The 15,000-nt window shown below is 51.1% G+C and overlaps 1 protein-coding gene across 1 annotated transcript in view; it reads right to left on the reverse strand.

Moving 5' to 3' along the window:
• The window catches only part of col4a6 (collagen, type IV, alpha 6), a gene marked incomplete at both ends in the record, with an annotated part of 35,511 nt that extends 33,382 nt beyond the window's left edge, over window positions 1–2,129 (reverse strand). The window contains one exon of the mRNA XM_084451614.1: window positions 2,112–2,129. Coding sequence (XP_084307740.1) covers window positions 2,112–2,129 — 18 coding nt within the window. The remainder of the gene's footprint in view (window positions 1–2,111) is intronic.
• Between the last annotated feature and the right edge of the window lie 12,871 nt (window positions 2,130–15,000).

Consider the following 15,000-nt stretch of genomic DNA (forward strand, 5'->3'; position numbering starts at 1 on the left):
GGGGGGGGGGGGGGGGGGGGGCTTGATGTTCAGTTTGATGGCTCAAGGAGCGCCTGAACCGCTCCCCTCACACTTGGGGGGGGGGTGAGCCTGTGGCTGAAGGTGCTCCCAATCCCATCCCTGTCTCCCCGTCTGCCACAGCTGAGAACTGAAGAAGGGAGATTCTCCCTCTTTTTTCTCGCCCCCCCCCCCCCCTCCTCCTTCTTTCAACCCTGGGGGGAGGTTTGAGGGACTGGAGTGAAAATCCTTCTTAGCCCTGGTTGTTTCATGGAGGATAAGTACCCTGAGCACATCTGATACCCTGAGAGAGAGAGATAGAGAGAGAGAGAGAGAGAGAGAGAGAGGGAGAGAGAGAGAGAGAGAGAGAGGGAGAGAGGGAGAGATAGAGATAGAGAGAGAGAGGGAGAGAGAGGAAGAGAGAGAGAGAGAGAGAGAGATAGAGAGAGAGAGATAGAGAGAGGGAGAGAGAGAGGGAGAGAGAGAGAGAGAGAGAGAGAGAGAGATAGAGATAGAGAGAGAGGAGGAGAGGGAAGGAGAAAGAGAAGAGGCCCCTTATAGGTAAGGTAAACAGGAGATACCTGCATGAGGAGAGTGGAATACACACGGGTGCACACACACATACACACACACAAACACACACACACACACACACCCACACACTTGGGCCTCTTTACAGGGTCTTTGCTGTTTGCTCTCGTTCGTTGTCACTGCAGCTGGCTCTTGCTTGTTGTTCCAAGTCGTACATTGACCCCCGATTGGTCAAGCCCGGGCGACGGCACCGGAATCCAAAGAGCCAATCACTGTTCATCAATCAGTCCGCTGTCAGGGAAACCACACGGGTCCTTTGACGGAGCAAGCAGCAGGACAGCGTTCACTTCTAAACGCCGACCCCAGGTCAGATCTTATCCCAGCTGTCAGACGCTCACAGGTGAGACTGACCTGAGGTGAACGGATCCCGGGTCAGAGTGTGTGATGAATCAAACAACCCCCAATGCAGGCCCAGCCATAAGTACCATATACTGTACTGTAAGTAGGGGTGCGCTTGGTTTAGTTCACCTGCTACAATGAGACCCATGGGACAGTCTGGAAAAGTGGCAACTTTGATCCAAATCAAACGCGCCTTGAATGCTTGATGGATTGATGGAGAGATTACATTACGGTCATTTAGCTGACGCTTTTATCCAGAGCGACTTACAATATTTGCATTTAACGAAGAGAAGCCAAAGTACTACTACTGTAGAACTCACAAGTGCAGAGATACAGAGTATGTGACGCAGGAGTGTGTGATGGGCAGAAACAGTCAAATGGTAAATGGACTGCACTTGTATGGCGCTTTTATTATGGGGGCGCCTGTAGCTCAGTTGGTAGAGTGGGTCGTTCAATGATTGAAGGGTGAGCGGTTCGAATCCCAGCTCCGACTGTCCACATGTCGAAGTGTCCTTGAGCAAGACACCTAACCCCAAATTGCTCCCAATGAGCAGGTTAGCACCTTACATGGCAGCTACCGTGTGTGTGAATGGGTGAATGAGAGGCCATTGTAAAGCGCTTTGAGTGCCGCTAAGGTGGAAAAGCGCTATATAAGTACAGTCCATTTACCATTTATCCAGAGCGCTTTACAATGGCTTCTCATTCACCCATTCACACCCATTCACACACCAATGGCGGCAGCTGCCATGCAAGGCGCCACCCTGCTCATAGTCTCTCATGCTACAACATAACAGAGTCTCTGCCACTTCACCGGCCAAGCTGGTATTCTGAAGAGTGACGGGTCGTAGCAGCAAATGAGAGACGCTAGCCCAGGTTAGATGGGCGGGGCATATCTATGGGTGGGAACGCCTGATTGCGAAAGTCTTTACTGATTGGTGTCGCCAGGATTCTGGCGCTACCAATGAATTGCCAGGATTTGAACACCGGATTTTTGCATGAAGTGTCCCAGACCCATAGAGAGATCTGCAGCACGCAGTTACGTAGTTAGCGTACAGTAGCTTACGTAGGGTACCATGCAGTTACGTAGTTAGCGTAGCTTACGTAGGATACCAACGAAAGAACTCTCATGGGTCTGCCGTTGACTAGCCTGCTCATTGAGAGCAATTCGGGGTTCGGCGTCTCACCCAAAGACACTTCAACATGTGGACGGGAGGAGGCGGGATTCGAACCGCCGACCCTGCGGTCGCTGGACGACCCGCTCTACCTCCTGAGCCGCAGCGGGGGAGAGGGTGACGGGGGAGTGTGGGAGAACCGTGGCGTGCGAAGGGAGACGCTGAACTCGGGAAACCCTCGAGTGTTCAAAGCATTCGAAATGTAATCACCACACAGCTGTATGAGGCTTCCTGGTGAGGTGAGCCCAGACACACACACACACACACAATCACGCACACACACATACATAATTTTCCTCTCGGGCGCCTAAAATAATGTTTCACTGCGTAGGGACAGCGGAATGTCACAGATATGATAGATACATTAGAAGTGATGAAGGGTTTACTATTGGAGGTCCCTGGGGGGTTTCCGAGGTTGTGTGTGTGTGTGTGTGTGTGTGTGCATCGTTGAACGATCATGGCCTATTGGGTTTATGGTATTCCAGAGCAGTTTAGCTATCGGTATGGCACACACAAACACACACAGACACACACACACACACACACACAAGCCCCTACATGGTGGAGCTTTCACACGCTGTAGCCCCATGTCAAATACCATCCTGTCCCTCATCAGTTTGTCAGTGTGTGTGTGTTTAAGTACGTGTGTGTGTGTGTGTGTGTGTGTGTGTGTGTGTGTGTGTGTGTGTGTGAGTGGTACCTCCTACAGAAGCAGACTAATGGGCTGTTAATGCTTCATATTCTTCCTGCTCTGTTTTTACCCAACTGACAATATGAGGGATCGGCTCCTTCCAGCTACACCCCTATAGGGTAAGAATGTGTGTGTTTGCGTGTGTGTGTGTGTGTGTGTGTGTGGACAACAGACAAAGGCCTGGGTTGCTATACAGACATGTTTCAGCGCAGACTAAGCTTGTGGGGGCTTTTCGCTACTTATTCGCTGCTCCTACAGTAGAAGTAATGGTGCCACTTATTGCATTTTGCAATGTAAATGTCAGACGTTGCACTGTACTCTCCTACCGCTGAATATTTAGTCAGAGTCTCCCTCCTCCTCTCTCTCAGAAAAGTTTCAAATCGATGCACAAAAATCCACCGGAATGCAGCGAAATTAAGTGTGACGCGGAAAATGTCTTAGGGGAGGACCCCCGCTTATTATGTCGTCCCAAAGGTCAAATCAAACCTACCCCGCTGGTGGGGCCCGGGGTCCTGTCTTTTCATGGGGCCCAAAATCCCTGGTGGCGCCCCGGTGTGTGTGAGCGACCATAAGACCATAAGAGCCTCTATCTGATCATCAAAACCACCCAGCCCTTTAGCTTCCACTGTCTCTCTCTCTCTCTCTCTCTCTCTCTACCTCTCTCTCTCTCTGTCTCTCTCTCTCTCTCTCTCCCTCTCTCTCTCTACCCTCCTCTCTCTCTCTCCCTCTCTCTCTCTCCCTCTCTCCCCCCCCTCTCTCTCTCTTTCTACCCCTCTCTCTCTACCCCTCACCCTCTCTCTCTCTCTCTTTCTACCCCTCTCTCTCTACCCCTCTCTCTCTCTCTCTCTCTCTCTCTCTCTCTTTTCCCTGAATGACTCAGCGGTGAACCCGACACTTGTCTTTAACTGGAGCCGGGTCCGATCCCCCTTTCCCCTTTTAAATAAGAACAGAATAATTATAGCAGTCTGTCGGGGGTGTTTTAAATATCCCCCCGACCCTAAAACTGTCACTGGCCTCCACCGGGTATCTGAATGTATAAAGAAGAGATTGATAGAGCGGGAGAGAGACAGAGAGAGAGAGGGAGCGTGAGAGAGAGGGGGAGAGAGACAGAGAGAGAGATTGATAGAGAGAGACAGAAAGAGACAGAGAGAGATTGATAGAGTGAGAGGGAGACAGAGTGTGAGAGGGAGAGAGAGAGAGGAGAGTGTGTGTGTGTGTGTGTGTGTGTGTGTGTGTGTGTGTGTGTGTGTGTGTGTGTGTGTGTGTGTGTGTGTGTGTGTGTGTGTGTGTGTGTGTGTGTGAGAGACTGTATGGACTGACTCCCTCCATTTCAGCTCAGTGTAAGGTGTGTGTCTACAGTATGTGTGCCTGTGTCTGTGTGCATGTGATTCCGAGTGTGTGTGTGTGTGTGTGTGTGTGTGTGTGTGTGTGTGCGAGCACGCATCCTGCAGTGGCCCTGCAAAGAAGCATGCGCGCTGTAAAAAGAGAGGTCAGGGGGTCAGCAGGTGACTAGCTTCTCGGTGTTGACCAGGGGCTAGCCAGGCTAACGCCGGCGTAGCTAGGGGAACGGAGCGGCCAAAATAGCCCCCAACACCAGCCTTGGATACCAGCTCGGACGGTCTGGAGACAGCCCCCTCTCTCTCTCTCTACATCTCTATCTCTCCATCTCTCTCTCTATCTCTGTCGATACGCGGGACCGCCAGGAAATTGACCGGACTATGGTCTTAGTCCAGCTACTGTACGTACGCATTATAACAGAATATTTTCCGCCTGCCATTCGGGCAACGCGATCATGAGATCCCAACTGAATTTTTGGCAGCCGTTAACAGCGACCGGGTCCAAAAAAACAACCGCCGATACTGGGAGCCGCCATTTCGGGCCGAACTTGTCAATTCTCGTCCCCCCGACCCCGACCGCGTGTTACGACCGCGACCAGGAAACCGTGGAAAACGACGACTTCACCTCGGAAAGACGGGAGTCCGTTAAACGCCTTTTCGGCGGCGCGGGCGGGGGTAGAAGCGGAGGGTCGGACGGAGGGAGGGGGCGAGGGCGCGTTCGCGCTCCACCGGGCACGTCAATCCGTGGCCCCCGCCCTCCGGGAGAGACAGGTAGGGTTGTGCGGGCGGGGGGGGAGGAGGAGGAGGGGGGTAAGTAAGACAAATATCAGGGCCGCGGGTAACAAGTCCAAGCGTCGTCCCGCTCCGCTACCTGCGATCCCCCCCCCCCCCCCCCCCCCCGCCCCCCCTCCCTCTTCGTCTTTTGTCCTCCTCGCATTCCTCCCCCTCCGCAGCTGTCAGCCTGTAGCCCTAGGTGGAGATAGGGATCAGAATCTCAACCCCCCCCCACCATCTCTTCTTAGCCCCGCCCCTCCTCCAACCTCCCGTGCGCCCCCCCCCCCCCTCCCCTCCCCACCTCCCTCTCGCGTCGCCCATCGGCTGGATTCGATCCAACTTTATTTGTGTACGCTTGTTTACGGGGTGGCCGCGCCACCGGACGCTCGGCGCCACGGACGGACCTAAGCTCCTCCAAACAAGACGCGCTCGGGTCAACCTTTACGGCACTGCAGTTCCTGGAAGAGGATGAGGAGAGAGAGGGAGAGAGAGAGAGAGAGAGAGAGAGAGACAGAGAGAGAGAGAGGGGGTAGAGAGAGTCAGAGACAGAGAGAGCAGACAGTTTATAGAAGTTGGGGAGATCTCAATAACAAACGTTTGGGACCTCAAAGAGATGAGGCTGCGATCTCTGGCGTGTGTGTGTGCATGTGTGTGTGTGTGTGTGTGTGTGAGATGAGGTAAACGGGGCATCAAAACCACCGCGTGTTCTACGTCTGGCTGAGAGTGTGTGGCAGGTCTAAGTTTATAAATACTATTGCAGACAAAGCATCGTTTATAGACGCCAGGGTGTTTCTAGGGGGGATATAAATAAGGATGCGCATTAAACCGTCGGGCGTCAGGCGGGCCTGTTTCAGACCCCGGGAGAGAGGGGTGGAGAGAGAGAGAGAGAGAGAGAGAGAGAGAGAGAAGGATGGAAGACGGGCGAGGCCGGTCGGTCAGTCCCGTCACCCGATGAGTCACGCCGCCCGGCGGGGTGTCGACCGCTGGTGAAGTGCGAGTTACCGGACCCGACGTTCCCCCCACGCCGGGGCTAGCGTGACGCCTGTCTTCCGAGTGCCAAGTTCTGTAAACAGCAACAGCGCACACATTACGTTACTATGGGGCTGATTGCTCACGTTTCCGAATGAGAAAGATGACAAAACGAGGGAGGAGAGAGAGAGAGAGAGAGAGAGAGAGAGAGTTGGCCATATATATATATCATATTAGTATATTTTATTCGTATATTCTACTGTGGGGTCAGGCTGTGAAGGTAAACCTACTGTACAACACTGTAACTCCACGTCATCACGTACTGTACAGTGAGACATTCCCAGACCGAGGCATCAATGCTCGTCTCAGCTCTCCGCTGGTGTGTGAGTGTGAGGGGAACCAGGGAGGCCTCCCCAAGGGGGTCCGGGGGCGGACGAGGAGGGGGAGATAAGTCCACCTTACCGTTAATGGAGACCGATGGTGTTCTGGGAGGGGAGGGGGGGGGGGGGGGGGGTCCACCTTAACGCTTCAAACAGGGCTACTTTGAGTAGCGCCGGTTCGACCGGTTGAGATACAGTTGCACTGCGTTGTCATTGCTTGCGTGCAGTACGGGGGTTAATGGCATGTTTTACGAGGGTATATAAAGATAAAGTAGTAATTATGAAATAATTCCTCTCAAAAAACATTATTCCGGCCGGGTTTGTGCGTTCTAATCCCGCAATCTCTGATCTGACGTAATCAGACGAAAACGCCGCCGCCTCTCCGCGCGACCGACGCCGGTCCCTCTTCGCGTCGGATCCGTCGTGCGGAGGAGGCGGGGGGAGGAAGGCGGGCAAATCTTTCGCCCAAAAAAAAAGGCGTCTCCCGTCCGGCTCCGCCCCCCCCGCTTGCCGGAGATATGCGGCGGAGAAAGTTGCCCGGCGGGTGTGAAGGCCGGACATGAAAGACCGGAGCAATATCACACAGGCCCGTCAAGGAAGCCGGCCGGTCGCGAGGAGAGACTGACAGAGGGAAGGAGGGAAGGAGAGAAGGAGGGATGGAGGGGAGGGGAGGTGGGGGATGAAGGGCGAGGTGTGTGTGGAAGGGAGACAGCTGGGAGAAAGAGAGAGAGAGGGACAGAGGGAAAGAGGGAGGGAGGGAGGGACATGGGTTGGGTTGGGTGAGGGGCTGGAAGACAGACAGCATGGTGGGATTCTGGTCAGGGCCAGAGGTCTGTCCCCCACACTGGGCTTCGAGGGCCGGCGTACGCACCTAGAACCTAGAACCTAGAACCTAGAACCTAGAACCTAGAACCTGGAACCTAGAGCCTGTTTCAGTCTCCTTAAAATCCTCGACTGGGACTCTTTGAATAAACTAATAATAATAATAGTTATTATTATTATTATAAATAATAATTCAGGTTAAGTTAAAACCCTTGTTGTTTTGTACATCTCTCCAAGTCCTTTCATAAATCCTTCTCCCTCATACCCAGGAACAGAAACACCCAGCAGGTTATGTTCAGTCAACAACACTCTCCGTACTCCGCAGCGTGCCAAGAAGCTATCAAGGATGGTAACTGTATGCAGAGAGATCGCCTACCTGGGCTAGGCAGCACTCAGAGAGAGACAGAGAGAGAGAGAGAGGGAGAGAGAGAGAGAGAGAGAGAGAGAGAGAGAGGGGAATAGAGAGAGAACTGAGAGAAGCAGCACTACAGTTGCGTCTATTGTGTTATAGTACATCTACTATGAAAGGTTCTCAGATAAGCATCGTTTAAATCCATTAGGATTTTAGGAGGAATCTCAAGTTGGTTTAGGTGTTGAACTGATATGGATCAATGATAGCGGGGAGCTGCCCCTGCTTGTACGGGCTGGGAGAGATGGAGGGAGATATCGGCTAGAAGGAGAGATAGAGAGAGAGAGAGAGAGAGAGAGAGAGAGAGAGAGAGAAAGAGAGAGATTATAGAGTGATAGCGGTTAAAGGAGCCAGACAAGGAGGGAGGATCCAGTAGGCTATAGGTAAAAATACCAGTAGATAAAGGATCTGTTGGCTGCCATCTTACTTTTAGAACAAGTTGATTCAGAACCAGACTAGCCTCGAGGTTTGCACTAAGAGTAGATAGATAGATGATAGATACGTACATAAATACCTGTAGATAATATATACTGTGTATATATAAATATATATAGAATACAGATACACAGCATATACTGTACAAAATATTTTAAAAATACACAGCAAAGTCTATAAACTCAGGTTGTACTCGCAAAGAATCTACATCTGTAGGCTTCAGTTTGAACATTCTAGATCCTCAGAACATTCCGGAATGCCCTTCATGGGAAAGGCGGTTTCTCCATAGAACTTCCATGCGTCACTGTACGGCCCCTCGCTTGTATAACCAACCAGCACACATCTGCACTGTGTTACATGTGATTTGTGCTTATAAACATGCATAAACAGGGTTAACAGTATGCCCTCGCAGCTGTCACAACTAACCTACATGCACCATACTGTCACTGTTGTCCAAGCATGGCTTGATGTAAACCATGCATTGTAAACATGTACTGTAGTAATGTTACTTAGGCCCTACTACAATGGACAGACTCGAGTAAACTAACCACATGCAAAGACAGAAAGATAGAGACTAGAGGGAGACAGTGTGTGTGTGTGTGTGTGTGTGTGTGTGTGTGTGTGTGTGTGTGTGTGTGTGTGTGTGTGTGTGTGTACAGTATGTGTGTGTATTTTTACTGGTTTGTGTTCTGTCTGCAGGTCAGAGATAGAATACATGACAGGAAATCAATGTTCTCTTTGGCTGATTGACTCTACAAGACTGGACACTATCGCTAACTGAACAGTGACTGGTCTTAGCTAGCAAGGTGCCAGTGTTGTTGGCTAAACATCAATGTGGTTTACCGTTTTCCCCATAGCTGTGTGTGGCCTGCGTCAGACACACTCCAGCGACTGTTAATGTGTCAGGGTTAAGGCGTAGCCTATGGTATCGTAAGGTAGCATCGCACCAAAGGGAGCGCTAATGTGGTAGCGTAGCATATTGTTAGCGTAGCGTAGAGCACATAGCATAGCACAGCTGGGACCTCTGAGGTTTCATGGCGCAACAGGCTGCCCGCAGTTCACCCTCTCAGCTCCCTCTTCACCACAGGAAACCTCCTATCAGCACCAGGGCTGGGGGGAAACTGTGTGTGTGTGTGAGGGCGGCCATTTCATTGAGATATAAACTGATGGAAACCAGGAGGTTAAGTGCTCCACTGAGGGCGGTTGGGGGGGGGGGGGCTGGCTCAATCAACACTGGCTAGAGGGAAACTGGAGGTGAAGTCTCCCATGGGGGGCGGCCATTACGGGTCACCGGAGAGTGAGAGTCAAGGTGGGGCCGGACCCCAGTGGCTGGTCCTGTTTGATCCCACGTTCCACACAGTGGCCGACAACGGGAGGTTAAAGAGAGTGGAGTTAAAAGTCTGTTTTACAAAAACACTGTTACATACTGTTGTCACGCAGGGGAAGTTAGCTGAGCTAAACAGTCCGTTTAACTCTGTTAACCAATAACGGGTCGGTCGTAAAACTTTCCTCTTTAACCCGCAAGCCAATCAGTAACGAGCCCTCCTGCCTTGGGTCAATTACTCATAAAGCCCAGCGTGTTGGCGAGGGCAGAAAAGCTCGCGGGTACACAAACACAAACACACACACTTCAGAGGAAGACAAACAGATTTTGTTCTCTTGAAGACGGGGAAAATGAAGAAATGTTGCTTTTGAAGCCAAGGTTCACCCTAACCCCCCTGGGTTAACCTCTGACCTCATTCAGGAGAGGGTTGAATGGATGGAAGGAATGGAATGCTGGGTGACAGTACAAGGTCAGCGTGAGTACACGCAAGCAAGGTACAGTAATAGACAGCTTCTGTTCGGAGCTGCTCCGTTGGAGACGTATCTACCTGACCTCCATTGAGAGCTAGCCATGTAGCTATGTGAAATAAAGTAGTGTGGAAAAACTATAATATTCTGACTTACTAAAATATTCTTACTTCATCTTAAAAGATGAGAGAACATACTGTATGACAAGATTTCTTAGAAAATACTGTATATGTTCGGAACAGGAGAACAAGAGACAGACCAACTGGGTTCTGTCAGCCAACAGTCGTTTCTGTCCCAGAATACGTAAACAGCCTAGAGACAGAGCCTAAACTTACTATAAACTAGCGAGGGGCTTCGCGAGCCCATAATGGCACCACACACACGCAATGACCTCCCCAGTCCAAACATGGCAGATGCTAGCCAGCGAACAGGAAGCGGAGGGTACGGCCATCTTGGAAGTGCGGTGTTGGGAATGTGAACAATAAGCTCAGTGTGAGATCGTCATGGGAACGCGGGGAGGAGGGAGCGAAAGGATGAGGGATGAGGGAGATGAAAAGGTGGCTCACTCGTTTAACTGATCGTAAAAAGAGGGTGAGTTATGGCCGGGATCAAGTCTTCCATCACTTCTTTCGTTATTTACGCATTACGTATCGAAGAGAAAGTGCGCTTGCTACACTTCTGGCATCTAGCCTTTAGAAACCAGAGATCGCTTCCAGGAAATTACAGTTTGTCATCCCGGTGTCCATTTGAAACGACAGTGTGTTGAGTCTGTTTACGACCATTTGATCTTCAATCTAAAGTTGTGGTGCGGTTCTGGAAGTTTCCCACAGAGCTGTTTCGGGGCGCCGTGTGTAGGAGAACCGAATTCCTTTTTGACAGGAACTTAATCCATTCTAATGTCAAGTAAACCTAATCCTTACCCACTTCATATTTCATGGATTTATTGTAATGAAAGTTCTTTGGCCACTGTTAGAGAGAGACAGAGAGAGAGAGAAAGAGGGAGAGAAGGATAAAGAGAGAGAGGGAGGGTGGGAAAGGCAGCCGCTTCGTCCTTCCAGGCCACATGCAGAGAGAGAGAGAGAGAGAGAGAGAGAGAGAGAGAGAGAGAGATGAACGGTCATCCGTCACATCACGTGTGATGGAGAGATCGAACATGGCAACGAGGGAGGTGAGGAGATGAAGGGATGTGTTTGGTGAGGAACACCCAGGGTTTTGGTCTCTGATCAGCCAGATGTGTCCCATCATCCCTCTCTCTCCCTCTCCCTCCCTCTCCCTCTCTCTCCCTCTCCCTCCCTCTCTCTCCCTAGGGAACATCTGGCCGTCCGTTCCCCCGAAGGAAGGTCATCGTACAGTGCGCCTCCTGAGGAGAGGTGACCCCCGCCCACCCCCCCCTGCCTCGAACCCACCGACCCAACCCCACGCTCTCCCCGTAAAACTATCAACCCTCTTCTCACATGAGGTGATTCGAAGTGATGGAGCGACGTGGAGGTTTAGCGCAGTGATGTGCCCCGAGCTACAGCTGGCTCTTCATCATCTGGATCCGTAGTCTTTAAGGCTCGAGGCTCAGTAGAGGTGTTGCTTCCTCTAGTTGTAAAAACTGACCTCCGAACCGTTAGCGTCAATATAATCAGTCATTCTTATCTGTCACAGTCATTCTAAAACACCTCCAGCCCTCGAAGCAGATAACCAGTTGACCTCTGCTGGTCACAAGGTCACCACCACTTTCCCTTTATAATAATAATAATAATAATAATAATGATAATAATAATACTTAATACTAATATTATTATTATCATTAACTTTGTTTGTATAGCATCTTTCCAATATTTGTATTAATATCTTTACTTTAAAGAAATTATATTACCGAGGGATACACATAAAATATGTACAAAGAACATAAAAACGGATGGAATGCCATAATGTAAAATAAGAAGGAAGACAAAACCCACTTGAAAATAAAATTAAAATATCATAAAAACTAGAAAGGGTGCTCAGAGAGCACAGAAATTGAATGTGTTCTAAGTTGGCTCATGCTACACCCTTCCACCGAGTTTCGTGAAAATCGGTCAAGTAGTTTTCGCGTAATCCTGCTAACAAACAAACGCACGCACATGCGCCACCGAAAACATTACCTCTCGCCCTGCGCTGTCGCGGAGGTAATTAAGTTACAGAATACATAAAATGCATTATATAAGTGAATTAATCATGAGACCTGGAGTTCTTGGCTCCGCCCCCTACAGGAAGGAGCACTCGGAGTGGACGATGTACACAACGTAACGGGGGTAAACATCTTAAATCCTGACACCTTGCCTTAGGGCACCAACTATCCGTCTAGATAATCTATTGACTTCCCTGAACTTCAACTCCCACACTGACCCTGTGGCTGTTCTCACTGACCTGGCAATGGGTCAGGGATTTATGGGTATTGAAGTTTCGAAGACACTGACTTTCCCATGCCGGGGGCGGACGGGGCTCACCTGTGAGAGAGGCGGCCATCTGCTCAGAGAAGGAGGGATGTGGAGGACGAGGAGCGGAGGGGAAGGGGGTAGAAGAGAGGGAGAACACGGAGAGGGAGGGCGAACGAGAGCGGGGCGGGCGGCGGAGGAGGGGAAAGGGAGACGGACGACAGAAACAGAGTGGAGGACGAAAAAAAGGCGAGAGGGTGAAAGACAGGTGTGTGATCTCAGGAGGGGCCGGGGGCACACGAAGGGGCGGGAGGGGGGGGGTGGTTTGGGGGGACGGGATAACGGGGGCACAGAATGCTGCCGTCGCCCCTGGCGACCCGAGGTCCGGGTCCGGACTTGCTCGAATGACGTGTTTAGAAATGTCACGGGGGGAGCTGAACGTTCCTCTCCGGGAGCTAACGCATTCCCCCCGGGGAGGGAGAAGGATCTCGCGTGAGACGGGGTGGAAACCCGATCGGGTGCTTTGGGGGAAAAAAGACGTTCCAGCGCTCGAACCTGGCGTGGGTTCAGGAATCTGTAAGTCTTTTGATCGGCTACGCATCAGCGATGACGTTAATACCGAATCTCCCTCGTCCATGGACATCGGTTAGAGTGGAAGCAATGTCAAACCGAAGATGTCAACGGAGTGTAACGCGTTGACAACTCTGACTAATATCAGACTAAAGGCCAATTTATACTTCGTCGTACGACACTTTTGAAAGTGTCGACAGACAGAAATGATGTCACTGTCTATACTTTTTTGTGTCTTGCAACTGCCAAACTTTCTAATGTTGCAGACGCCATCACTTTCATCGCAGGGCTGTGATTGGATAGCTAGATAAAAGGCACGTTCGTTGCCATGGATCAATCAGCCACGCGTCTGCAAGTTGCCATGGAGGTGATCAGACACTTCGCTGAAGTATAAATGCAAAATGTCGGTCGACATTTTTTTTCTGTCTACAGACATTTGTCTGCGACACTTGACTCGACTGAGTATAAATTAGTCTTAAGGCAGTGGAGCGACTTAAGGGCCATCGTTAGGAGCAGGTGCCGCTTGGTAACAACGCCCCGATCTGAAAGACCCTCTACTGAAAACTCCCAGAATCCTGTTCACACGGCACGTGTCCATACTGTACAGTACAGTACGCATTCACACAGCTCACATAATACCACATCTTCCATCTCCAACCACCCCCTGCAGATGAAGAGAAGAAGAAAACTTGATTCGTCACACCACACACTAGCACAGGTGCAATGGGCGACAAATGGTGACAGACACACACACACACACACACACACACACACACACACACACACACATGCATTTAGGGCCGCTGGGAGCAGACAGTAGACGCGTGCATGGTCCCATCCTGGAGACCAATCCCGATTTCTTGAAGGGGGGAAACCCTTGCGAACACGGGGAGAACATGCAAAACTCCACACAGAAAGTCCCGGGCGTCCCGAACAAGAATCGAACCCAGGACCTTCTTGCTGAGAGCGAGAGATTTGTGGTTCAGGGAGAAGGACGCTTGGGCCCACTTTTAGGAAGGATCTACCTCCGGAGCTACGCGCCGGCGCCGCGAAAGAACCCAATCGACGTCCTGTGGAACTCCGAGGCCTGTCCCTCTTATTCCAGAACATTCCGACTTGGGCGCGAGGCACTGATTCAGTCGGGGTGAGGGTAATCCTTTCTCCCGGAGGGAGAGAGAGAGAGAATGTTCTGTCGGAATGTTCTAGAATGCTGGCCCTGAGGGCTCTCCAGTCTAAAGGCGGTAATCACAAGCGAACCCTCTCCCCTGACGGTAGGTAATGCTATTAGAGGCGTTGCCGTGACGATCAATCACGGCAGGAAATGAAGGCGAAACCGCAGTAGTGGGTCACTTAAACCTATAGGCGAAGATTAGACTTAATAACTCATTATTTACAATGTTGACAACTCACGCACTGTTAAAAGGTTATAACTGTCAATTTTCGAGCAGGCGTACACCACTCCAGCTCTCTCTCCGGGCTACTGTCTCTGGCTGCTAACCTACATTGGTCATTCATTCACAGAACCCTGTCCCATTCTTCGTCTTCCCTGGCCCACACATGCTCACACACGCACACACACACACACACACACACGCAGAGCACAGTCGGTGCGTTTGCCAGCAACGCTCGCCAAGCGAGGGGCTATTTCGAGACCGGAGGGAGCCAACTAGATGAATATGTGGGGCAAGGCAACCGGGCACTGTTGACAAACACGGACCGCACAAAACAACACAGTTGCTGCCCCGACCAGCCCCCCGGGGGGCAGTAAAACAGGCCCCTGAAGCGGTAGTTTTGCGCTAGGCTATCGCTCCTACACAGCGAGCGGCGGTACCTCAGGAAGACAGCCAGGGCCTGCAGAGCAGGAACACCAGCCAGCCCCAGAGGATCAGCAGGAGAGGAATGAAGCCGTTTTATGGGTCCCAGCCAAGGCAGGGACTGACCCACTCTCCCCACAAAGCCTCTGAAAAAGCCCCGGCTCTTGTAAACACGATTTGCTAAACCCGCCGGGATTTCCGCCCTCTTCAGCGATGGGAAACGATGGCTTCCCTCCTTGCTCCCTCCACAGTAGTTAGGATCTGATTGACAGGAGTCAGGTTCAGGGGGGATTTCATGGGTGGCGGTCTTTACTTTACTTTTTTTTTTTTTAAAGGTCACTGAGGACAGTACTTCTACTTGATGTGGTGGTATTTCCCCCAAAGGACAGCGCTGAAAGACAAATTGGCCGGTGATTTATGACGAGGCCAACAAACTGACTAAGGTATTTTGTTTTTGCAAACGGCAGATCGCCCGTGTGGAATAAGTCTAGGAAAGAACGGGGC

The sequence above is a fragment of the Borostomias antarcticus genome, assembly GCF_949987555.1.
Source record: "Borostomias antarcticus genome assembly, chromosome: 17".
Classification (NCBI taxonomy): domain Eukaryota; kingdom Metazoa; phylum Chordata; class Actinopteri; order Stomiiformes; family Stomiidae; genus Borostomias; species Borostomias antarcticus.